This window comes from Lasioglossum baleicum, chromosome 1 (genome assembly GCF_051020765.1).
Source record: "Lasioglossum baleicum chromosome 1, iyLasBale1, whole genome shotgun sequence".
NCBI lineage: Eukaryota > Metazoa > Arthropoda > Insecta > Hymenoptera > Halictidae > Lasioglossum > Lasioglossum baleicum.
In genome coordinates, this window is record NC_134929.1 from 3,226,342 (window position 1) to 3,254,021 (window position 27,680).

The 27,680-nt window shown below is 39.2% G+C and overlaps 1 protein-coding gene across 1 annotated transcript; it reads right to left on the reverse strand.

Annotated features, from left to right (window-relative positions):
* Positions 1-463: 463 nt before the first annotated feature.
* LOC143212601 (uncharacterized) lies at positions 464-7,930 on the reverse strand. Its single transcript, XM_076431543.1, has 6 exons — positions 6,550-7,930; positions 6,087-6,186; positions 5,804-5,958; positions 5,578-5,685; positions 5,191-5,436; positions 464-1,802 (listed from the first exon to the last, which is right to left on the reverse strand). Exons 5-6 carry the CDS (start codon positions 5,274-5,276, stop codon positions 1,184-1,186), a joined length of 705 nt encoding a protein of 234 aa, XP_076287658.1. The 5' UTR covers positions 5,277-5,436; positions 5,578-5,685; positions 5,804-5,958; positions 6,087-6,186; positions 6,550-7,930; the 3' UTR covers positions 464-1,183.
* Between the last annotated feature and the right edge of the window lie 19,750 nt (positions 7,931-27,680).

A 27,680-nucleotide genomic window follows, 5' to 3' on the forward strand; every position in this document is an offset into this window, starting at 1 on the left:
GCTCAAGCGAAGCGGGAGTTCGAAAAGCAACTGACTCTTCGGGTAATCAGCTGTGCCCGAGGAGTCAGAACGATGGGAGGAGAGGTGAAGAGGGGCCTCTATGGTAGAGAATCAATGTTATGATTTTTGGCAACCCCGTCACCTCTCTCTCCCCTGGCCTATAATAAGTCGCGTGCCGTCGCGGAGCTCGCGCGATCCGCAACAGTATCATTGCGTAGATTTTGTACGCTGTCGCCGTCAGGGTCACTCCTCTGCAGTTCTCCGCGATGTCTTTATCCCCTTTTTTGTGTATGGGAACTACTACTCCGTCCCTCCATTCGTCTACGTATCCCTCTCCTTTCCATATCTTCCAAATAACTTCTCCTAGTTTTTCTCCTATACTTTTTCCTCCTGCTATCCATGCCTCGTTCTTTATCTGGTCTCTTCCCTCCGCTTTTCCTTTCTTTAATCTCTTTATTTTCTCCATCACTTCCGCTTTTATTTGTGATTCCTCCTCTTCCTCTGTAGCGTTTCCTTTCACCCTTCCGCTTTCTTTCTCCTCTGCCAATACCTTCTTTCTCTCTTCCCCCCCCCTAATACATTCATGAAGTGTTTCCTCCATTGTACCATATTTACTTTGTCGCTCACCCTCACTTTTTTCTTCCTTTCTCTGTTTATGTATTTCCAAGCTTCCCCCTCGTCTCTGATTTCTTCTATCCTTTTTTCTTCTTTCTCTCTCCACTCTCTTTTCTTTCTTTCGCATAATTCTTTGTATTGTCTCCTCTCTTCTTTGAATTTTCCCGCTTCCACTTCCCCTCTCCCTTTCCCCTTTCTGATCTCTTTCCATGCCTTCTGCAATTTCTTTTTCCGTTCTCTGCATTCTCCGTCCCACCATTCCGTTTTCCCGGTTATCCATTTCTTTTTCCATTTCTTCTTCTTGGTTTCTTTTTTTATTGTTTCTGCCAGCTCTTTCCATTCCTCTTCAACTCCTTGTTTCTCCCATTTCATCTCATCTATTTTTCTTTTGAATTCTTCCATCTCTTCCTGTCCCCATACCTGCACTTCTCTCTCCTCTTCTTTCTCTTCTTTTTCCCATTTTGCTCCTTCTCCTCCGATCGTGACTATTATCGGTTGGTGGTCCGACTCTATCCTTCTTTCTATTTTAAATTCTTCTATCTCTTCCCATGACGTTTCATTTACTATTTCATAGTCTATCGTCGTTTCTATCTCGTTCCTGCTGAACGTTGTTTCCCCTTCTTCGTCTCCCTTCGTACTCCCTCCCATTCAATATTGTCCACCCCCTTTCCGTTACCATCTTCATTAACTCTAATCTCTCACCGTTCATTGTGCGATCTTTTGTTTTTCTCTTCACCCTCTTGGTTGTTTCCTCTTCTTCTCTATCTCCCTTTTCCCCTATTCTTGCATTAAAATCTCCTATTATTATCATTTTTCCCTCTTCTCCTTCCTCTCCTACCACCTTCTCTAGTTTTCTCAGTTTTTCCGTACTTCCTCCCCTGTTGTATACCGTTATTATCCTCCATGTTGTGTCACTCATCTTCGCTCTTCTCTCTTGTATCCCCTCTTCCTCTGTTTCACTTTCCTTTTCCACCGCTATTTCTTCTCTTACTCCTGTTATGATTCCACCTCTAGCTCTCCCTTTCTTCTCTACACGCTCTGCTCCTGGACATTTCCAGTTCCAGCCTTTTGGCATCTTCCTCCACCACCCTTCCCATTCTCTTTCCTCTATCCACGTCTCCGTCATTTCTATTACCTCGTATATCCTCTTATATAATTCCAGAAGTTTTCGTCCTTGTCCCTTATCCCTGCAACCAGTGTTGGGCAAAATTTATTTCGACTAACGAATAAAGAATAACGAATAAATCCCAGGATTTATTCGAGAATAACGAATAACGATTTTATTCGCTGGAAATTATTCGTAGCTAACGAATAACGCTTTATTCGTTATTCGTTAGTCACGAATGAATCCCGGGACTTTTATTCGTTATTCGTTATTCTAAATGACGGCAGCGAATAAGAATAAAGGCCGGAGAATATGCGCAGCGCGCAGACGGCGCGCGCCGGCGACAATCGACAATCGACACCCGACACCTCGAGGCTGAGGCCGAGACGAGCTATGGATTGATGTTGACGATTGATATAACTAAATAACAGTGATTCTTTTTCACACAAGCACACAGTGTGTCGAGTATATGGTAATTCGGGAAAAAAGTCATAACTCTTAAACTATGCAATTTTCGAGTAAAGTACCTTAATACTTTTTGAAATAAAATGCAAAGACGAATCGATTGGTATATAAAAAAAAATTATTTCTAATTATTAAAAAAAATTTTTTTTCCAATTATTAAAAAAAATTTTTTTTTCAATTGCGATAACTTTGTTTTTTATGTTTTTTTTATTGAGTTATTTTCGATTTACTGCGACATATTGTAATTAATTTTAACTAAGCAACTGCTTAGATTTGCCTAATGGCAACCGTCCCAAGATTTTGAGCATATTTTATTTCGAATAACAAATAAAAAATAATAAATAAAATATGAGGATTTATTCGTGAATATAATAATGATTTCATTCGGTAAACAATTATTCAGTAGTAAATTATTCCAAATAACGTTTGACGCCTAAATAGTAGTGGTTAGTGGTTAGGTTAGTAGTGGTGACCGACCCTAGGTCCGGGACTGGGACCTTCGTTATCTTTACACATACTTTGTTGCCACGATACACATACACGTCGCTGGTGCCGACTGCCGAGCCGAGTGCCGCGTCCCGCGTGCGATGTCGGTGACGCGATGTCATTCGACACCATTATTCGCTGAGCTATGCTATTCGAATAAATTTTTATTCGCTGGCTTATTTGAATAAATCTTTATTCGCTGGGTTGTTCGAATAAATTTTTATTCGCTGGGTTTTTACGAATAAATTTTTATTCGCTGGGTTATTCGACTAAAAATTCATTCGAATAAAAATTTAGTCGAATAAAAATTTATTCGAATAAAAATTTAGTCGAATAACCCAGCGAATAAAAATTTATTCGTAATTTTTATTCGCTGGTTATTCGAACGAAATTTCAATCGAATAACGCCCAACTCTGCCTGCAACATTCCATGATAACACCTTCACTCCTTTCTCGTCTTTTCCTCCCTACCTTCCCCCTCTTTCTCCTCTGCCTCTGCCCCCTCTTCCTCTGCTTCCTTTTTCTCCGCTCTTTGTCTCCTCCTTTTCTATTAGCTGTTCTCTGAGATCGTTCCAAATCCATACTTTTTCTTCTATCCATATCTTCTTGTATCCCACTTTGGTTTTATTTCCATTTTCTCTTTCTTCCCTTGCCCTATCTTTTATCGCTTCCTGTACTTCTCTTTCCTTCCTTGTCAGATCGTCATCTATATATACTTTCCTTCCTCTTAATTTCCTTTTCATATTCATCACTCTTCTTTTTTCCTCCCACGATCCCAACTTTACTAGCATCGCTCTCTTCCCTCTTCCAATCTCCGCGACTTCGTTTAACTCCACCCTTTTTTCTGTCATCTCCTCTAATATGGTCCTTGCCATCTGTTCGGTCTCTACCTCGTTTTCTATCTCCTCCCCTCTTATAATGACGTTGTTCTTTCTCTCTTGTTTCTCTTTCCTTTCCCACTCTGTCTCTAATTCTTTTAAGGGTGCGCCGGAGCAACAGCATAATTTTTTTCTGACATCAGCGATCCTTGCGGCAGAATTAAGAAGCTCCCGGACAAGGATAGAGAGCTCCTTGTCTCTCTTGCAGGGCTGTGACAGAGAGGAGACATGTCCTCGCAGGAGAGACAAAGACAGAGATATATCCAAGCAGCTCGATTTCCCGATCGCGCGGGGAAGCCGCATTTAGCGAAGAAGCAATATTTTTTGATGCTCTTTGTGATGAAATGTTCTCTGAACTACCACGGGGTCCCGTACAAAGCCCTTTTTTGGAAAAAGTGTACGGAAATAAATTTATTCTATAAAAACGTACGCTTTTACTGTTCATAAAGTTTCAAGACGAGAATTGCAAAAAAGGGCTTTGTACGGGACCCCGCGATAGTTCAGAGAACATTTCAACACAAAGAGCATCAAATAATATTGCTTCTTCGCTAAATGCGGCTTCCCCGCGTGATAGTTATAAAGCTGAACAATTCGTATTCCAACATGGCTGCTTCGCCATCGCGCTTTCCGACTTTCCGCCGCGGCGCTGTCGTCGCGTCTCCTGCTATTCTTGCACAGCTCGATTTCCCGATCACGCGGGGAAGCCGCATTTAGCGAAGAAACAATATTTTTTGATGCTCTTTGTCTTGAAATGTTCTCTGAACTACCGCGGGGTCCCGTACAAAGCCCTTTTTTGGAAAAAGTGTACGGAAATAAATTTATTCTATAAAAACGTACGCTTTTACTGTTCATAAAGTTTCAAGACGAGAATTGCAAAAAAGGGCTTTGTACGGGACCCCGCGATAGTTCAGAGAACATTTCAACACAAAGAGCATCAAATAATATTGCTTCTTCGCTAAATGCGGCTTCCCCGCGTGATAGTTATAAAGCTGAACAATTCGTATTCCAACATGGCTGCTTCGCCATCGCGCTTTCCGACTTTCCGCCGCGGCGCTGTCGTCGCGTCTCCTGCTATTCTTGCACAGCTCGATTTCCCGATCACGCGGGGAAGCCGCATTTAGCGAAGAAACAATATTTTTTGATGCTCTTTGTCTTGAAATGTTCTCTGAACTACCGCGGGGTCCCGTACAAAGCCCTTTTTTGGAAAAAGTGTACGGAAATAAATTTATTCTATAAAAACGTACGCTTTTACTGTTCATAAAGTTTCAAGACGAGAATTGCAAAAAAGGGCTTTGTACGGGACCCCGCGATAGTTCAGAGAACATTTCAACACAAAGAGCATCAAATAATATTGCTTCTTCGCTAAATGCGGCTTCCCCGCGTGATAGTTATAAAGCTGAACAATTCGTATTCCAACATGGCTGCTTCGCTATCGCGCTTTCCGACTTGTCCCGCCCGCGCGTCTCGCTCCCCGTAGCGGCCATAGTGCTGCGAGCACTGGTAAGGCAGCCACGGGGAGCGAGACGCGCGGGCGGGCATGTGGGGGGGATCTCTCGAGAGTGACTCCGATGCCAGTATCGCGGTACCACGTGGTACATCATACAAACATCCTCTTCCAACACACTCGCGCGCTACACTCACCAGCATACATTCACTATATCCGTGTGCGCTGCTTGTGCGCTTGTGCCAGCTTGTTCCAGCCACAATCTATTTTTAGCACTTGCCATGTTGCCATGTTGTGTGGCTTTACTTTACGGAAACGAGACTGAAATTCGGCTGTCGAGCCGTCGAGCGTATGAATCGCAATCTGGAGCTGGCCTTCGGGTCCTCGTGCAGCGATTTTTATTTTTTTTTTCATTACACAAGTTTATTTGATCTTCTGTCTTCCTATAATAAAAAATACATTCAAAATTATAATTATAATACAATTTCATAAAATATTGAAAAAATTTCTTCCATAAAAACGTATGCTATTATTGTTTATAAAGTTTCAATAGACAAATTGCAAAAAAGGGCTCTGTACGTTACCCTGCAGTAAGATAGAGAATATTTCAATGTCTAAATTATCCAAAAATATTGCTTTTTCGCAATATGTCTTGAGCTGGTTTGCACACGTCGCACAGTGGGGTATTTGGCCTGAAAAAGTGGAAAAAACTATTGTAGCGTTATTTATAGGCTCAAGGTTATAATATTATATAAGCTACAACATTATGAAATCAAAAATACATTTTAGTATTTAAAAAATCAAATTTACCTCAATTTAAAAAAAAAAAATTTTTTTTAAACTTTTACATATTGAAATTTGTAGACGACTGAATACTGTTCCTCTTTTGTTCGAAACATTTTTGCCTCAGATTATCGAGAACCCATGAAAAACCGTGGCGATAGTAGAATATTTGCACCGAAAAGCTGAAAAGAATTATTTTTGCACATAAATTGTATTGAAATGATGTAAATTATTATTTTGTGCAAAATATGTGAATCTCGAAACTTTTTAGTAAATAAATATACATTATAAGAAAATTTTAAATTATTACCATTCCTCAGATAATGTTTTTTCTTCGGTTGAATCTGCTGATGTAGTTTCATCAGTAAATAGAAAAAATAATATTGCAGCCTTATTCTTCAGACCTTTAACTACAACGAACAACAAAAATTTTATGCCATGCGCAAAAATTTAGAAATAGAATTTTTTCCACTTTTTCGGGCCAAATACGCCACTGTGCGTCGCACAGTGGGGTATTTGCACCGAAAAGCCGGACAGAGCTAATTTAAAATTGGCTCAATCTTCAAATTCGCATAACTTTGCCGAGAATAATCCAAAAGTGATGAAACATCCACGATTATAAAGCGTAAATCTTCTCTACTTTTTGATGCTGTAGGTAATTTTTATAAAAATCACTGCTAAAGCGGCAATACACATGTAAAATCTGATTTATGAAATATGTTGATATGACAGGTTAACAATATTTTGTATGTATATACAATTACGAGACTCACAATTAATTTTTGTTAAAAACGTTTTGCAAAAATGTTCTTCAAGTAATATTTCCCTATCATGATGATTGTATATGCTTGAATGCTTGACGCTCTTCTTCTGTGTAATTTTGTTGATTGAAAAATTGTTCCAGACATTTCCATTTCTGACTAATATTTTTCTCTTTGTGCTCCTGCATTATGTCGAATAATCTTTGTCGGGTGATTAGATTGATTCCAGATGAGTCCAACCAATTTAATTAATCTTACGAATAATAAACTTAACACAGCATAATTAACACGCACTAAACATAAACTACACAAAACAATACTTAAACTAAAAAAAAATACACTACACACAATATAATTTACACTAAAAAATTTAACTAAACGTTATACGCATATAAAATCGCCTTTGAAAGTTTGAATATTTCGCTCTGTAGTCTTCGATCGCACTGTTACAATGTTACAACTGAATGCAGTCAAAAGCCAGCGGACGAGGACCAGAGGACTTACAATTAGTCGAAGGCTTATCTGCAGCATAGCAATAACATTTCAAATGGCTATAATCTAAACAGTTCTTTCGACGAGGTTCCGAGAATTCAAGAGGAGGCCCGTCGAACGCGAACGTACAGGCGTGCATGGAGCGCTACAATTCTCAATCACCTTCTAACTAAATTAGCTATAAAACTTCGAGTCAGATCAAGTTAGATTCAATTCTTTTTGCACTTTGTTCGCCGATATATACTGAATAAAATGACATCAAATAGAACACGCGGACTCACACGGAAGTATAACAAAATCCTTGATGAAGTTCTAAAATCATAAGAAAAATTGCTGAATTATTGATTACTTTTAAATATTAATTAAATGCACAAATATACGCAACAGAAATAAATACTGTTTCAAATATACATATAAATATTAATGCTAAAAATAAATATTTATATTAATATTTACTTATTACAAAGTTTCGCGATCTACATATTTATATCAAATTAACAAATTACATTATTTCAACATAATTTACATGGAAAAATAATTTTCACCAGCTTTTTGGTGAAAGAACTGCAGTGTCACGATTTTCCAAGGGTTTCCGATAATCTGACGATAAAATCTTTCCAACAAAAGTTGAACAGTATTTAAAATTTAAACATCTACAAACACCTATACAATATAAAATTTCAGAAACAATTTTTTTACAAGAATAGCAATACCGCTATGACGGAGAGCGCGGTAGCATACAAATCAACAGCAACAACAACAACAACAACAACAACCACCACCACCATCACAGAAGAAGCGGCCGCGACCGTAGTACCGAAAGAGACGACCGTGATTCCAAAAGGAAAGCAAAATTTATAATAATTATTATTAGGAATTAATTTTTTTACTTCAATATTATACTTATTATCTCAAAATATTTTATTAATTTATATAAATATATGAATATATTAGGTTGGGGAAAAAGAAATACATTATTTTTACGTTATCTCAAGCGGAGAAATGATGGATTTCTTTTTCCCAAACCTAATATGTATATATTACTATTATGTACAACTTTATTGGTTTCCCTTAGCGTTACAATCCTTATACAAGTTCTCTTTCTCCGTCTTTTCGCCGCTCTTAGTCTCTGTATTATTCTGGTGTCCCGTACACAGGCATTTTTTGCAATTTGTCTCTTGAAACTTTATAAACAATAACAGCGTTCGTTTTTATAGAAGAAAATTTTTTCAGTACACTTGTTCCAAAAAAGGGCACTGTACGGAACACCTCAATAATACTCTCCGTATTTAAAAAAAAAAATATTGCTTCTGCGCTTCAGAAGGTAGTATAAGTTCATCGAAAAATCAAGCTGCTTGGTTATATCACTCCGTCTTCGTCCCTCCTGCGAGCGACATATCTCCCTCTCCGTCGCAGCCCTGCAGGAGAGACGAGGATCTCTCTATTCTTCTCCTACTTCAATCGTAGGTCAGTTACGCTCGGAGAAGAAGCCCAGCACAGGCATGACGAATTCGTAGCTCGATCGGAGAGGAGGCATTGTCAAGAGATACCCCCACTTGCCCGGCCGCGCGTCTCGTGGCTCGGAGCACTACGGCCTTGACGGGGAGCGAGACGCGCGGGCGGGACAAGTCGGAAAGCGCGATAGCGAAGCAGCCATGTTGGAATACGAATTGTTCAGTTTTATAATGATCACCCGGGTAGGCTGTATGTAGCGGAGATGCAATATTTTTGGATAATTTTGGTGTTGAAATGTTCTCTGAATTATCGCGGAGTCCCGTACAGAGCCCTTTTTTGCAAAATGCCTCTTGAAACTTTATGAACAATAATAGCGTACGTTACTATAGAATAAATTTATTTCTGTACACTCTTCCCAAAAAAGGGGTCTGTACGGGACCCCGCGATAATTCAGAGAATATTTCAACACTCTCTCTCTAAGAGCATGAAAAAATATTGCTTCTTCGCTTCAGAAAGTAGTAGCAAGTTCATCGAGAAATCAAGCTGCGTTGTATTCTCTGTCTTTGTCTCTCCTGCGAGCGACATGTCTCCCTCGCTGTCACAGCCTCGCAGGAGAGACAAGGATCTTTCTGTCCTTGTCCTACTTCTTCCTGTAGTTCACCTCTACGCCGATAGAGGCACCACTTTACCTCCTGTAGTTCACCCCTACACCGATAGAGGCACCACTTTACCTCCTGTAATTCACCTCTACGCCGATAGAGGCACCACTTTACCTCCTATAGTTCACCTCTAGGCCGATAGAGGCACCACATTCCAGCACCTGTAGTTTACCTCTACGCCGACTGACGGTTATGATGGCGCTAGGTTTGATCCGGCGCACCCTTAATCTCCTTTCCTGCTCTCTCTGTCCTGTTTCTTCTTTCTCTCTGTCTTCTTTCTTTCGCTCTTTCATCCTCTCTTCTATCTCTCTCAGCCAGTTCTCCTTTTTCTCCTCCTCTTTCTTTTCCCATTCCTTTCTCTCTGCTTCTAATCTCTCTATCTTCCCCTCCAGTCTCCTTCTTTCTTCCTTTTCCTTTTCCCTTATTTCTTCTATCTCTTTCCTTGTTTTTCTTGCTTCTTCTCTGGCCTCTTTTCTTCCATCTTCTATTTCTCTTCGCATTCTTCTCATTTCCTCCATGAGTCCTCTCATTCCCTCCGACATCTCTGAACACATTTTCATCACCGTTACCATCCCTGCTTGTTCTCCCATCCCTATCCTTGTTTCGCTTTCACTTCCTTTTTCCTTTTCATTTGAGGTTTTCCTTTTCTCCGGTGATCTCTGCGTTGCCAAACACTTTTTAAATGCTCTAACCTCTTCATCTGTCTCTCCTTTACCTCCTTTCTCTTCTTCGTCCCCCTGTCTCTTTCTCTTCCATAACTCGAGCGTTCCATATGAAGCCGATCTCTCTCTACTCCATCCGGGTGCCTTCGGCGGTCTTCCCCTTCTTTTTCCTCCTGGTGAGTTTGCCGGTGTTCCCCACTCTTCTACTGTCCCGGCGTCTTCCTCCTCTATCATCTCTTTCCCCTTCTCGTCGAGTTCTACGAGCCCGTCCATATCCTCCGCTGCTCTCTCTCTCTCTGTCCTTTCTCTCACTCTCTCTGCCTCGCGCCTACGCACTATATCCTGTTCGTCAACTTTGAGGTTATCTTTCCTGACCTGTTTCTCTCTCACTCTAGATTCCCTCAATATATTTTCTTAATATATTCCTATTCTTAGTTCCTCTCCCTTCTCTCCCTTTTTATTAACCTGTTTTAGTATTTTCAGGTCGCAGAAAAGCGCCTCATTTAGGCTATAAGCCGATGAAGGCGGGTTGGCAGTGCAACACGCCGCCACGCACGTGTCTGCAGTTTCTGCGGAGATAACTTCCGAAAAATCACGATTTCTTGAAATTCCCTTCTTCACTTCTTTGCTACACTTGTCCGCGACACACTGAGCAACTTTCACTATCTAGTCAAATGTAATTACCGCCAAATTTCACCAAAATCACAGAGCGATGATAACACACGTGCTATACAATGCGCCACCTTCCTTTCCTCCAATTATTTTTACAATAAATTGTTGAAATAACAATACAAATAACGAATATAGAAACAAATTATATAAATATTTGTTTAAACAATTATTTTAACAATAAATGATTGAAATAACAATTTAAATAACGAATATAGAAACAAATTATCATATATAAAAATTTATTTATTTAAAGATTGCTTAAATGATATAAATAACGAAAAATATCTACTTACATAATAAATATATAAGACCGAACTGACCGAACGCAATACAGAATACAGAATGGTAGAACCGAAATCCGGAACCGAAAAATAACAGGTACAGAACCGATATTCTCGTAACAGTTATAACATCATTTCGGTTCTTCATAACTGTTTCGAACAGAACCGATATACAGGGTGTGTACCTACAAGTGGGAGAAAAAAGGGGTGGTTCTCGACGATAATATAAGACGAAAATGAAGAATAAAAGAATTGCGATTTCGGCTTCGTTATTTAGTTATTAACAATTAAAAATCCGCCTAAAATGCTGCAACACTTCTAACAAAAGTATACGTTGCGTACGTCACACAGGCGCGGGCCAGTCTCCTATTAAGTGACAAACGCATGCATACCTTGGTTCTCATTTGGGGCCCCAGCGAGGTGAAAATTTGTAAAAAATCGTTGGACGACATTGAACCTACCTACTCGTTAAAATTCACAAGGACATTTCTAATATCCGCCCTATGGAATTATCGAGTACAAGGGGTCAATGCCCTTTCATTTTTAAATTCTTCTCACGCATATCCACAAATCCTCATCCTGCACTATAATTGTTCATAACACCGTACTTAATATACTGGAATAAACGCTCTAGCTCTATTTACAATATCATACACACGCATTACGAGTTTACAGAGAGTACAAGTTTACTGAGGGGAATGAGGAGAATGTAAAGAACTGGTAATCCTTTAATGTTGAAACACTGCACTTTATTGAACTTGATTTACGTCGCGAGACTCGCTCACAGACGGAACGGACATCTTGAGGTCGTGTGATTTCTGCAAACGGAAATCTTCGACGCGTGCGAGAAGAATCGTGCGTACGGCGACATGAGTTTCCGCCAGTGGCGCTCGGGACGGGATACGGCGCAGCGACGGGATACGGAGCGGCGAACGACCGTTCTGGTGGTGAGCGCCACTGGTGACAACTCATGTCGGGCGAAGATATTTTGCTTTCTGGTTCGAAGAAAACGTCGACCATGCAAACTTCACAGGGGGGTATCTCAAGATAAAAGTCTGCTCTTTCGCGTGGTATAGTTCAATTTTTCGCTGGATCCTTATTTTTTGAGATAAATTCGAAAATATCCGCAAAATTTGGTGCAAAAGTGGTGCATCTCCGTCTTTAATCATTGTTTAAACATGTTTAAACAATCATAATGTATTAATATTGGACATCACTGTATTCGGGAAAGTCTACAGAATCTTTTGCTGTAAAGAACAATTCAATATCTTTTACAATAACATCGCAATATTTGTTTAAAGTTGAAAAATATGTCTTTTTTTTAAACTCCATTTTCTCAAAAACTGGACGTATAGGAAAAAAATTAAAACCAGATTCGGAATCAGCGCGGAAAACTGTATAAGAATTCATAGTGGGAATCTAAATACTTTTAAAAAGTTGAAATTTGTTGGACAGTGTAATTAGCAGAGTTTGAAATTTTACACCTTAAAGGGGTTGTATTAAAAAAAAACATTACGAAATAGGTTATGTATGGAGACAATGAAATATGCCGCTTTTCCCATAAGGAACCGTGTAAATTCCGGAAAGAATCATCTGCTCTCTTCAAACGTCCGTACAGCGACATTCGAGGGAGTGGCAAAAAGCTCAAACTGTTAGATTACGATAAGGTAGAAAATGACACTAAAATTATAACAAAAAAAATATAGGTGAAGTTGGGTTCTAATTCGCCGGTAGAGTGTTAATCTTTTGAGACCTACTTGATAATTGATGAAAAACAAAAATTGATGAAATCCCAACAAAAACATCCTGTAAACAGGAGCCAAGTTCTTATGGCCGTAAAAAGTTGTGAGATCAAACAAAATACGACCAAGTTCGTTAGCTTAGAAATACCTCTTACAATACTGAAAAAAGCATTTGTGAAAATTAGTTTAAAGGAACGCTATTTAATTTTTAATGAATTACATGGAGTGCTAAATTATTTAAACTTGGCCGTTACTTTTTAAACCAATGGCCATAAAAGGTGTTAGGTAGCAGCCAAGTTTGAATAATTTAGCCCTCCATGTAATTCATTAAAAATTAAATAGCGTTCTTTTAAACTGTTTGTTGGGATACACTTTGCGACAGTACAAAAAAACACAGTAACAAGGAATACCTTACACCGTACACCCGAGCCAATTGAGCGGTTTGCGGCGCTGCAGCACGTGGCGTCATTTCAATGCCACTGCACGCATGCGTTGTGCATTGGGAACGGGGGGTGCATGGAGTGGGAGTACTACCAATTAGGGCGAAGATGCGCAGCGAAGAACGAAAACTGGTCGTTACACAAGTCCGTTCTCTTCTGGGATAGAGTTTAGAATATTTGTTTCTTTGTTACTTGAGATTGTTTGTCATTTTTGTCATGTTAGAGCTCATTATTAAAGCTTTTAATTTCCGAATACAACCATATGTTGGCATCCGGTATTATACTATCTGTAGCAAAACTCGGTAAAAAAAATCAAGCATCTACAACATTGTCCAACAACCATATAATGTTTCGATTTTCACTATGCGATTCTTATAGAATTTGATGCGCTGATTCCAAATCTGCGCTTAATTTTGAAAAAAATGACTGTAACGTCCTAACGTCCGTCACCGGACTCCCTCCTTATATTTGCATCACAAGCAGATACATTATAAATTAATATTAACATTTGAGAAGACTTTCTACCTTACGTCATCACTTTGGAATGTGATCTCGTCAAGCTCCAGTGATTTTGAGAATAACAATTTCAAGGCCTGCTCATCCAAGCGTGCAATTCTGTTGTTTCCCCCACGGATCCACTGCCTGCTCTCTCAACCATGAAATCCTTCTATTGTTTCCCCATGGCAAATCTACCTGGCAACAGGCCCATAAAAGCTATGATCGGAGAGCAGAGCGGCAGTATTTCGTCAGCATTTCAAGAATGATCCAAAATCATCAGACCAAAGTCAATCAGTCGAGATTAGTTAGTCGAGAATAGTCAGTCGAGAACAGCCTCAACGATACAGTTCGAATATTTATTCAACATCCACGCAGCCGTCTCTAAGCTGCGTTTACAACGATCCAATATCCACAGAACAGTTCTCATTGATGAAACACAAATCGGGACGCTATAAATTATTTATAGTCAATACTGTGGTCTGAGAGAACGCTTCCTTCACCAAAATTCTCCTATACGATCATGTGCGGTTAATACAACGTTTTATTCATCGAAGTGGCGTGTGCGTGTGCGACGAGGATAGTGTACGAGTGAGAGTGAGAATCGCGTACCGGACCCGACATCCTTTTCTCCCTCGAATTAGGCGGACTGGACCCAGCCGTTCGAGCCAACGATTCAACCCTGAATTAGGCGGACTTGGTCTAGCCGTTCGAGCCAACGATCCAACCCCGAATTAGACGGACTTGGTCTAGCCGTTCGGGCACCCTCCTCATTCACGGTCAGGCGGACTTGGTCTAGCCGTCCGAGAATTCCCAAATCCCGGCTCAAACCCTCAACGATCGAATCATCAAATTCAATACAATCTCTCTCTCGGATCGGATCTGCGTGGGACGCTCCCACGTCACCGCGAGTCTCGAACGAAAAGTCGAGAAGGAAATCGAACCCTTCCTAATATCCTTTCCAACGCCAAACCTCGGACGTTACAGACAATTTTTAAGTTTAACTACTTCGTTCTCACTGACGCGTTATGTCGCGACGTCGATATAGATACGTATATGGTCACAGACTTGTTATGACGCGCCACCGATACCCTCTGTACAGATCAGAGACGTGTTATCACGCGACGCAATTTCGCTTGCGCCGATGCCACGGACGTGTTATCCCGTGACGCAATACCGTTCGAGCGGTGCTACAGACGACATATCTCGCGTGCTTCATTATTACATGGGCTTTTTCGAAAAAATGTTAACCTGAAAGCAATGTTTCCGACTGGAAATGGACAGGGAAGTAATAAAATTGCTTTCAGAGTAACATTTTTTCGAGAAAGCTCATATAATAATAAAGCACGCGACATTGCGTCGCGTGATAACACGTCTCTGATCTGTACAGAGGGTATGGGCGGCGCGTCATAACACGTCTGTGACCTTATACGAACGGTATCGATGTTGACGACATAACACGTCCGGGGGAACGAAGTGGTTAAACAAATATTGTGATGTAGTTATAAAAGGTATTGAATTGTTCTTTACCTCAAGAGATTCTCTAGACTTTGCCAATACAGTAGTATTATTAAAGATGGAGAGACACCACTTTTACACAATTTTTCAGGATATTTTTCAGTTTATCTTAAAAAATAACGATCCAACATAAAATCGAACTATATTACACGATAGAGCAGACTTTCATCTTAGGAAACCCGCCTTTGAAGTTTGCAATGTCGACGTTTTTATCAAACCAGAAAGCAAATAAAAAAACTTTTTAAAATCCACGCTTATACAGGGTGAGTCACCAAACGTTACCACCTCAAATATCTTTGTTGTTTCTAAAGATACGTAAAATATGGTAAGGACAAAGTTGAATGGTACAATGGTGCTGACACGATGCAAAAAAAAATTTTGTTTTTATGTAATTTTTTCTAGAGATATGAAGGTGACCTTCATTTTTTTAAATGGAATGAGGTATTTTTTAATACATCAATCGATGCAGCTGGACATTCGTTATAATAAAGTACTAACCTATGTATGTCGAAAAGTTATTAGTTCAGGAGATATTTCAATTTAAATAACTCTAAAACACCATTACTGTCGTGATAAGACGTTACATAAGTAAGTAAACACTGACGTCGTAGTACGACAGTAATGGTATTTTAGAGTTATTTAAATTGAAATATCTCCTGAACTAATAACTTTTCGACATACATAGGTTAGTACTTTATTATAACGAATGTCCAGCTGCATCGATTGATGTATTAAAAAATACCTCATTCCATTTAAAAAAATGAAGGTCACCTTCATATCTCTGAAAGAATGACATAAAAACAAAATTTTTTTTTGCATCGTGTCAGCCCCATTATACCATTCAACTTTGTCCTTACCATATTTTACGTATCTTTAGAAACAACAAAGATATTTGAGGTGGTAACGTTTGGTGACTCACCCTGTATATTAAAGTACACTAAAAAAGAGAAAATAATTTTTTTAGACATTAGCGACAATAAATAAAAGCGTGGAGCGCTAAACTATATTGACGCAATCTTCGTGGGCGCTCCACGCTTTTATTTATTGTCGCTAATGTATAAAAAAATTATTTTCTCCTTTTCAGTGCACTTTAATATAAGCGTGGTTTTTAAAAAGGTTTTTATATATATTTTTATTTTCTACCTTTTAGTCTTCACATATCTTGTAATCGATTCTAATTACCACTTCAACTTGTAAATTCAACCATCTTTTGTAAAAGGAAAAATATCGTGTCATGACGGCTGCAAATCGAAGTTTCCATTCTGTAGGATCAATCCCAACAAAAACATTCTGTAAACAGGAGCCAAGTTCTTATGGCCGTAAAAAGTTGTGAGATCAAACAAAATACGGCCAAGTTCGTTAGCTTAGAAAAATAAAAATAAAAATTAGTTAAAAAGAACGCTATTTAATTTTTAAAGAGTCACATGGAGGGCTAAATTATTGAAACTTGACCGCTACCTAACACGTTTTAGGGCCATTGGTTTAAAAAGTAACGGCCAAGTTTGAATAATTTAGCCCTCCATGTGACTCTTTAAAAATTAAATAGCGTTCTTTTTAACTAATTTTTATTTTTATTTTTCTAAGCTAACGAACTTGGCCATATTTTGTTTGATTTCACAACTTTTTACGGCCATAAGAACTTGGCTCCTGTTTACAGAATGTTTTTGTTGGGATTTCATCAATTTTTGTTTTTCATCAATTATCAAGTAGGTCTCAAAAGATTAACACTCTACCGGCGAATTAGAACCCAACTTCACCTATATTTTTTTTGTTATAATTTTAGTGTCATTTTCTACCTTATCGTAATCTAACAGTTTGAGCTTTTTGCCACTCCCTCGAATGTCGCTGTACGGACGTTTGAAGAGAGCAGATGATTCTTTCCGGAATTTACACGGTTCCTTATGGGAAAAGCGGCATATTTCATTGTCTCCATACATAACCTATTTCGTAATGTTTTTTTTTTAATACAACCCCTTTAAGGTGTAAAATTTCAAACTCTGCTAATTATTCCTTTGAGTGTTTGTTATGGTGGATCTATGTACCAAATTTCAAGCTTGTAGGTCAATGGGAAGTACCCAAAAAGTTTTGATGATCTGTCAGTCAGTCAGTCAGTGACAAATTTAGCGATTTTTGAGGTCCTATCTCTCGGAACCTACTAATGTTGGAAGATAAATGTTTTGTCAATATTGAGACATGATGATAACATTTAACATGTGTAGGAAATTACATCTCCCCATCTGCCTCCAGTGTCGAGTTATAAGCCTCTAAAAATCGACTAAGTTGTTTCGTGTAAAAGGAGGTAGTGCAAGAACTTGACTGGTGCACTACCGTGCACCTAGATAGTTGAGGAGCTATTGCAGTGTTTTTGACAGGTAAGGGCGCCGCCATATTGGTTTGTAGTGACCACAGCGAGCCGTTTACCGAGCAGAATCGCCGGTCTTTGTTGCCCTCCACCCCGACCTAATCCTAACCAACTCAGTAACTAAACTGAGCCAGTGTCGCCAGGTCGCCAGCAATCGAGGGGAATCAATTACCCCCTCTCTGATGACCAGTCCAGTTTACGGCACGGGCACCGTGTTCTACGGCAGTGATGCTAGAATCGTGGGACGTGGTATTTTTCCCCTCCGCTTGTTCAGCCGACTCGGCCACCCACTCTGACGTACCATCGTCTCCTTACGTTGCTTCTACTGCGCACGCGCTACATACAAGCATCGACTGTCAAATAGGCAGCTCACACGGACAGACTAGAGGTACGCTTGTGTGTAGCGCGTGCGCAGTAGAAGCAACGTAAGGAGCCGATGGTACGTCAGAGTGGGGGCCGATTCGGCTGAACCAGCGGAGGGGAAAAATACCACGTCCCACTATTCTGGCACACTGGTCTACGGCAGGGTTGCCAGATGCTGCCCCTTACGTTTCCGCCCCTCGCCACCAAGCTGCGTTAAGCCTGCCTTCGCTTCCCCCACTCTTACCACTGCCGCTGCCGCGTACCGCGTGGAGCATGCTAGCGAGTGGCGCAGAAAACACCGTGTAACGGTTCTGCTTCCGACGGAGAAGTCGTCGCGGCGTCGTATCCTCTCGTGCTGGAATAACTCGTCGAGCCGGGTTCGTCTACCGGCGAGAGAATCGACTGAAGCTGAAAATGGACGAGGTGCGCGGGACGTGAAATAACAACAACGTGGATGTGTATTTTACAGGCCTCACTGCTCGTACATTCGCGTAACCTTGTGTCTCATGAACGGTCTTACTGATCCGTGATTCTGGGGACGATCTTTGCGTGATCGTTCATCGCGGCGCGACGCGTATTCGTGGACCTGGTGCTTGTACCGGCGACTGGGTTCAGACAGGAGTGGTCGGGAAATTCCCCGTGGCGGTTCTACGGTAAATGAAGAGGAAGCTGCCCCTTCATTTAGACGTCTTCGGTAGCTGTCGGAGTTCTCGGGATGCTGCCCGAGAGGTTTGCTCAGGATGCTGCCTGAGCGGCAGAGAGGGATGCTGCCCTCTCTGTTTGGCGTGTATGCTGTCACGCCGGTGGGAACTAGGTTAGGTAGGAAGGTGTTCCTGGGATGCTGCCCAGGCTGGAAAAGAGGCCCGTGCCTCGTTTGCATCGCCTTTTATAGGCGGCGGTTGGTGGTGAGGGGGAATGGTGCGGGGAGAACGGATGTGTGACGTCGAGTTTCCGTATCCGTTAAGATGGCGGAGCCTCGACGTCCGTTTCCCGCCGAATATGGTCTGGAGCGCGGGATCGTGCATCGTGACGCGTCGTATGCGGACGACGCGTTCGGTAATCCTCGGCGTCGATCGGTTGTGTTCGGCGCGTGTCTAATAGTAACAGGCCTGCACCGTACAGGTCTGTTACACCGCTTAATACGCTTATACAAGCTGATTTGCTTCGGAAAGGTAGGCTATACTGCTATAATGAAATAAATTTATTCGCGTATTGTTAAATAAACACAAATTAAGGTTTGAAAAATGTATATTTGCGACCTGCTAATTACAATCACTGCTATTGCTTTCGCTAGTATTCTATTCTACCTAAAGGTAGGCTATACTGCAATAACGAAATAAATTTATTCTTGTATATTGTTAAATAAACACAAATTATGTTTTAAAAAATGTATATTTGCGACCTGCTAATTACAATCATCGCTTTCGCTGGTAAATTCGCTTTCGCTTCCTATAATTAAATTTTCAAATTCTTGCGGTATACTTTCTTTCTTGTACATATCGCTATTAAAATTCTGTATAAAATCGTCGCTTATAACATAATCGCTACATTTCATATGAGTATTCCTGAATTCTAATTTAACTCTACCGAGTGCAGCAACCATTTGAGGTTGCAGTCGATTGCGATCTGCCGTTTTCATTTCACTTATTAGGGAGAAAAATCGTTCAATTTCAGCGTTTGATTGTGATAACGATAAACATGCCAGTGCCAAACTTGAAATATTATTAAATAGTTTTTTACCGTTACTATCACACATGTCATTAATTTCGTACCAAAATTGAACGATTTTTCTCCCTGATAAGTGAAATGAAAACGGTAGATCGCAATCGACTGCAGCCTCAAATGGTTGCTGCACTCGGTAGAGTTAAATTAGATTTGAGGAATACTCATATGAAATGTAGCGATTATGTTATAAGCGACGATTTTATACAGAATTTTAATAGTGATATGTACAAGAAAGAAAGTATACCGCAAGAATTTGAAAATTTAATTATAGGAAGCGAAAGCGGTGATTGTAATTAGCAGGTCGCAAATATACATTTTTTAAAACATAATTTGTGTTTATTTAACAATATACAAGAATAAATTTATTTCGTTATTGCAGTATAGCCTACCTTTAGGTAGAATAGAATACTAGCGAAAGCAATAGCAGTGATTGTAATTAGCAGGTCGCAAATATACATTTTTCAAACCTTAATTTGTGTTTATTTAACAATACACGAATAAATTTATTTCATTATAGCAGTATAGCCTACCTTTCCGAAGCAAATCAGCTTGTATAAGCGTACGGTGTTTCCTGCGCCACTCGGTAGCATGCTCCACGCGGCACGCGGCAGCGGCAGTGGTAAGAGTGGGGGAAGCGAAGGCAGGCTTAACGCAGCTTGGTGGCGAGAGACGGAAAAGTAAGGGGCCGGGTACGGCGTACATCTGGAAACCCTGGTAGGAACACGTAGTGGAGTAGGTATACGCTGGCGCGCGGAGTGGGGATCGCTGGCCGCGATGACGTACTACCGAGCGTTGCGGGGCGAGGTGTGTGACGGTTAATATTAACATTTTTTTTCTCGTAGACTCACAGTTTTTTTTTTAAATTTATTCTTTAATATTTCATTGTCACCCAGTTCTGAGCTATGTTTAAAGTTCCAAGTCTCTAACCCATCGGGAAGTGGTTTAAATTCGATTACAAGATTTGACGCATACAACGACAACAACGACAACTCGGCAAGCTAATGTAAGCGTGGTAAATATCTTCGCCCGATATGAGTAGCCGTCAGTGGCGCTCACCACTAGCGCGGTCGTTTGACGGGAAACGGCAGACTTCTTTCTCATGATAAAAGCCTGCTCTATCGCGTGATATAGTTCGATTTTACGTTGGGCCCTTATTTTTTAAGATAAACTGAAAAATATGCTCAATAATTGGTGCGAAAGTGGTGTCTCACCATCTGTAATGATTCTTTAAACATGTCTAAACATTCATGATGTATTAATATTGGATATCACTGTATTCGGGAAAGTCTACGGAATCTTTTGCTGCAAAGAACAATTCAATATCTTTTATAACAACATCACAATATTTGTTTACAGTTGCAAAGTATGTCTTTTTTTCAAAATCAAATTTCTCAAAAACTGTTTATCTAGGGAAAAAATTAAGGGCAGATTCGGAATCAGCGCAAAAAACTCTATAACAATCGCATAGTGAAAATGGAAGCGTCAAAATGAAGTTGTTTGATTGATAGTGTAATTAGACTACGGTAGTATAGTCTATCGATTCGTGATACAGAAAGTAGGTGCTTCCATTAAAAAAAATCAAGGTGACCGTAAAATGTCCTCTATGCCTCTACCTACGCAAAAAATGTTTCTGTCACGATATGCCCCTCTCTATACCGTCCAATTTTTGTTCGTAACATTTTTCCATATTATTGTAAATAACGGAGATATTCAAAGTGGACATAGTTATTGCCCCACCCTGTATGTATGTATACTAGGGTGTTCCTAAGCTATACCTGTGAAAATTTTTTATCAAGATACAATGCACCGCACCCTCCAGAATTGTTCCTATAGGTGAGAAAAAAATTAGTGCAAAGTTTGCGATCGATCGGATAAAAGGATCCAGTGCCCCAAATCAATTGAAAATTTTGAAAATTTTGAAATTCACCTCAACTATGGAACATGGCACATCGTTGGATTTGTCTTTTTTTCTGAATAGGAATATGGAAAAATTATATGACCTCCTTTAAATAAAAATAACAATGTGACCTTGAAATTTCGAAAATATGATTTCCAAAAAATGTTTTTATTTTGCCTTTACATTTACCTTATTGAACAGTGCAAATTTCTCCTCTGACATTTTTTCGTATAATCACGAATAACAGAGATATTTAAATATCTACATCAAAATGTAGCGTATTTTGACTGATGTGGTGGGGCATATGTATTATCCTGTATAAGTAAAATAACATATTGCAGTTGTAAATGAATATATTCTACAGGATAGTAATAAGAAACTATTTCTTATATTCTAAAGAAGTTACATGTAATATTTACATATTTTTCGCCAAGGTAGTTTTATTTACATCAGAATATTGCTGACGGTAATCTTTTACAATTTGTAGTATCATCTGTTTTTCTTCCTCACTACACGCTTAAATTTGGTTACAGTCCTGCATTAACTTAACAGCTCTTTTTGCTATATCATTAACCGCCGGTAAAGCTTTAACTATATCTAAACCTATTTTATAAGATGGTTCATCTTGCCAAACTGTAGGATCTTTTTCTAAAAATTCTGCCGATATACCGAATCTACTAAAAAACTTCCGACTTTCGTCTGATATAAAATATGAAATATCCTTCTTCATATGGTCGGCTGCATTACTTGGTAGGAGGACAAACTTTTTATAATAATCACCCCCACCACTACTAGTGGTATTTAACGCCTCCACCATTCGTTTCTTTGTTTCTCGTGTCAAATACCACAAGAGTCTCAAAAATTTGTCTATACATACATACATATATATATAACACGTTACATGACTAATGTCTTTATCTATTTTCTTATATATATATAAGGATTTTTAATAAAAGTAAAATCCTGCTTCAGAGCTTTCATCGGGAGAAGAGCTTCTACCCATGCTTTTAAATATAAATTTGTAATAAATATACATATATCGCGAGTTCCATTTTTCTCCTCTGCGCTTAACTCGAATTCTTCGCGAAGCAAAAATATTTTTAAACAATAAATGCCCGACGCCATCCACCGAGCATGATAGAAAGCTCCGGGAGCTCGAAAACGGTACTTTGAAGAAGTATTACCTAAAAATACTAACACGAGTTCAATAAATTCGCGATAGACTTCCCGTGGATGATGCGTTTGCAGAGTTTGATTCGCAAAATTTAACAGCTGTGGTATATTTTCTATCTTTTGTTTGACAAATGGATCTTCTACCCCAGAGTGGAAGTTTAATTTATTCATATGGGGCCACGCTTGCTGGAAGCGTTTAAAAATTGGCACATTTGGACCCGTAGACTGGGACATCTTCTTCTCAAAAACCGCTTTTAAAACCATTTCGTAAATATGGCGTCTGCACGGAAAATATTAGGTTGGGGAAAAAGAAATCCATCATTTCTCCGCTTGAGATAACGTAAAAATAATGGATTTCTTTTTCCCCAACCTAATATAACAAGTACCGTTCGATTACGTGCTCTAAAATTACACACGCACCTTGCAAGTGACCCATATTGATCGTATCACATGAAAGTGCTTGTACCTTGTCGTAGCAGTCAGGGACAGGTATGTCCCACTCCCTGAGTAGAGGGCTATTAGTCCCCGGGACCAAGGACTAATAGCGCTATCCCTACCATAAACCTTCGCCCATAGCAGGCTGCTGCACTACTATTTCGGCGGGCTGCTATATATAATTGGTTTTGGAGAGGAAAATGTGGAAGGGAGTAGGAATGGTATGCCGTGGAAGAGGTCTAAGGGTTGTTTGATCCTAGTGACTCAGATGTTTTGGCTGACGTGTCTCTACGGCTTAGTAATCGTGATGCGTTGGCGTGTACATAAATTATCGAATATAAAAGACTACGATCACTGCTCAGAGCATACTAGCAGGAGCGTACCCTTATTTCAAGGTTCTTCTGTCTTGCGAAAGTGGTTTTCAGCTCATATTTTGCAAACCAAAGCCAGTTGACAAAAAATTGTGGCAACAGAAATAGTTTTACTTATTAACTTTACTTAACAGTTGACAAAAGTATTTTGTAATGCAAAGTACAAGTTGATTTTGTTTATTGTTCAATGCTAATGTGACTAAACTGTCACTTTAGGCTTCTTAAAGTCTTCTTGCAGTACAGGTATAAATAAAATGTACTACATGGAAATGTTTAAATATCTCTGTTATTTGTGATTGTACGTAAAAATGTCAAACGAGAAATTTGCACTGTTCAATAAGGTAAATGTAAAGGCAAAATAAAAAAATTTTTTGGAAATCATATTTTCGAAATTTCAAGGTCATTGTTATTTTTATTTAAAGGAGGTCATATAATTTTTCCATATTCCTATTCAGAAAGAAAAGACAAATCCAACGATGTGCCATGTTCCATAGTTGAGGTGAATTTCAAAATTTTCAAAATTTTCAATTGATTTGGGGCACGGGATCCTTTTATCCGATCGATCGCAAACTTTGCACTCATTTTTTTCTCACCTAAAGGAACAATTCTGGAGGGTGCGGTGCATTTTATTCGTTGGTCAAAAATTAAGAAGCACCCTAATGTATACAGGATTAGTTAAAGGTACAGAACGCATTTAACTGCGATGTGATCGAATATTTTGTGCCAGAACTAGCATCTATTTATCCGACAGTCTGCCATTCGAGTGTTAAACAAAAATCCACTACTAATACTATAAAATACATTATACTACATGTGTATTACATTATGAATATTATAAGAAAATAATGCACCGATGATATTGAATGAACCAGATACAATTCGTTATGGTACCGTATACCAACAAAGATGCAGAAAGTGGTACTATTCACATTAATGAATACTCAGAGTTTAGTAGCATTTAATCTGGCCGGCTTGTTCATTCTATGTTTGGAAGGATTGGCAATGGTAAAATTGACCGTATTTATATTGTAGTATTTATATTTTCTCAGTCCCACATCTAACAAATGTTTGTTTCAGATGATGAGCTCATCTTTCTCTTATTTTACTCTGCTTTGTTCGGTCCAGTAGAACATTAAGAAATCATTGTAGTGCCACTAGTGATTATGTTTATAATATTTCATTTAAATGTATTTTTCTACAGTTCTAACCACACATCCTACATGTGAATAAACACGCATAATGGACTAATTGTTTATTTCAATTTTTCAATCATTTACATTTTGCGATTTTGGTAGGATTTAGGTGACCAGTTTATCATGTTTCCCCTATACAAGGAATTCTAGTAAACAGGTTGTAAAGGAATAGTGGAAGGATTTAATTGAATTAATGGCACTAGCTATTGGAAATAAATTCTATATTTCAAATTCACCGCGTCCACTAAACAGTCTTCGCGCCCTCTTTCTATTCTTTTGAACACTCTTTTGTTTTTCTCACTATTCACTCTTCTACCTTCTTCTCTCTCCATCTTGAACGACCATTGTGTGTATAATAAAGTGTGCAATATTATTCTACAAGTCTGTATTTATTTAAAGTAAGACTGATTCTGATCCCGGCTGAATATCCTGAATAACAAATTCTAACAGGTTATGGGCCCAGGCTGTGAAAATTTATAAAGGCCGAAAGTATAAGTGAATAAAATAAGCCGGCGTTCTAACATAACCTCAAAAGCAAGTATTACCACGTGGTCGAGATGAGCGCAGTGCATAACGTGCAGATCGAGAAATTGAATAAAGACAACTATGATGTCTGGAGATTGCATATAGAGGCAATCTTAGTGAAAAATGATCTGTGGGCATATGTGGACAATTCAAAGCCGAAGCCCGTTCTTACAGATAAGAATGAAGCTGAAGTGGCTGCCTGGATAAGACAGGATAAAAAGGCAAAAGCTGACATCGTGCTAGCGGTAAGTCCATCTCAATTATGCCATATAAAGCACTGCAAAACTTCAAGAGAAGCATGGACTGAATTGGAAAAAGTACATATTTCTAAGGGGCCTGCAAGGAAGGCCACACTTTTGAAGCAGTTACTCTTCACAAAATTAGAAAATGACAATATGGTTGAGCATCTGAACAAATTATTTTCCACAGTGGACAAGCTAAGGGAGACGGACATAAGAATTCCAGATGACTTGTTGTCTATAATAATTCTGTACAGTGTACCTAATACATATGAAAACTTTAGGTGCGCTATAGAGTCCAGAGATGCCCTTCCAGATCCACAGCTGCTCAAAATAAAGCTCTTGGAAGAAGCGGAAGCAAGGAAAAGAGCTGAAACAAATGTTAACGCACAGCAAGATGCTTTCTATACCAAAAGTGGTACGGAATCAACAAAATACAAGTCCAACAAAAATCCTCATGCCAGTGAAAAGAGAAATCAGACTGGAAATCAACATGTGAGTAACTACCATAATAAAAACTTCAGAAATTACAAATGTAACTATTGCAACAAACCTGGTCACAAAGCAAGTTATTGCTGGCATAAGAAAAGAGATCAACAACCTCAAGCAAACCATACTAATGAAAATGATGAGGTATTTATAGTGCATGGCCAAAATAATTGCAATGAAGCGTTGACAGTTACAAACGCTGTCAATACCAGGAAGATAAAATGGTGCCTCGACAGCGGGGCTACGTCTCATATGTGCAATGACAAGTCATTATTTTCAAAATTGAAGACTGTTACCAGTCAAAGAGTGGGACTTGCAGTAAATGAAACTACAGAAGTGAAAGGAATTGGAACAGTACATGTGAAAACAAGGAACGGAGAAAGTGTCAAAAATATAAGATGTGAAGACACGCTATATGTGCCTGAATTAAAAGCAAATTTGTTTTCAGTTTCAAAGGCAGTACAGAATGGAAAACGTGTCATGTTCCTGAATGACAAGGCTGTAGTAACCAATCAAATGGGTGAAATTATTATTACAGCACTCAAGGTGGGAAATTTATATATAATAGAAACATTGTTGGAAGACGACCATAAGGCAAGTATAGAAGGAAAAGAGACAGCAAATCTAGCTTGGCATTTACGATATGGACATTTAAATGAAGCGGATCTTAAAAGTTTAGCAGCCAAAAATATGGTGGAAGGACTGAAATTAAGTAGCAAGGAAAAAATGCCTATTTGCGAGACATGCATCAAAGGTAAGCACGCCATGACTCCATTTACTCTGTCGCAAACTAAAAGTGAGCACACACTCGACTTAATTCATTCGGACGTTTGTGGTCCCATGCGCACGCAATCTATTGGTGGCGCAAAATATCTCGTAACCTTTATAGATGATAAATCGCGTTGGATTCAAGTTTACTTCTTAAAATCCAAGGACGAAGTAAAGGAAGCGTTTAGAAAATTTAAAGCGAGTGTTGAAAATGAAAAGGAAAGAAAAATAAAAATACTTAGAACAGATAATGGCTTAGAATATTGCGGCAAGGAGTTTGAAAGACAATTGCAAGACTGGGGAATCAAAAGGCAGAAGTCTGTTCCGCACACGCCCCAACAAAATGGCGTCGCGGAAAGGGCAAATAGGACATTAATGGAGATGGCGCGTTGCTTATTGATAGAAGCAGGCTTACCAAAGAGTTTTTGGGCAGAAGCAATACATACAGCTGTTTATATAAGAAATAGATGCCCCTCGAAAGCTTTGAAGGATACTACACCGTTTGAATCATGGTATGGGAGTAAGCCAAATGTTTCACACTTTACAATTTTTGGTTGTAGAGCATATGCATTGGACAAAACTCCAGCCAAAGATAAATTACAAGCTAAGTCAAGATTATGCACTTTCCTTGGATATGCAGACGATACAAAAGCTTATAGGTTATGGGATGTCGAATCACAAAAAATAATTAAAAGCAGGGATGTAAAATTTATTGAGAATGTTCCAGAAAAGAAACAAGACTGCGATATCCTGAATATAACCATTCACAAGGAGGATGATAAAAGTGAAATAGTCGACAACCGTAAGAAATCTGCTGATAAGTACGCCGATGAAACTAATGATGCTGACAATCAACCAAATAAATCTGCAGCCACGGATGGCTTCAAGAGGGGGCCAGGCAGGCCAAGTAAAGTCAGAACGGGCCAAAGGGGTGCACCTAGAAAACAATATAACATGATACCAACTGGACATCAAGCTCAATTGGCATATGAAGAAAACCCAACGGTTGAGGAAGCTCTTAACGGACCGAATTCTGAAGAATGGAAAAATGCAATGGAATTAGAGTACACTGCCTTAATAGATGCAGGTGCTTGGAAGTCTGTTGCAAAGCCTGCAAATAAAAATATCATTGGCTGCAGATGGGTACTGAGAACCAAGTACAAGGCAGACGGAACTGTCGAAAGACG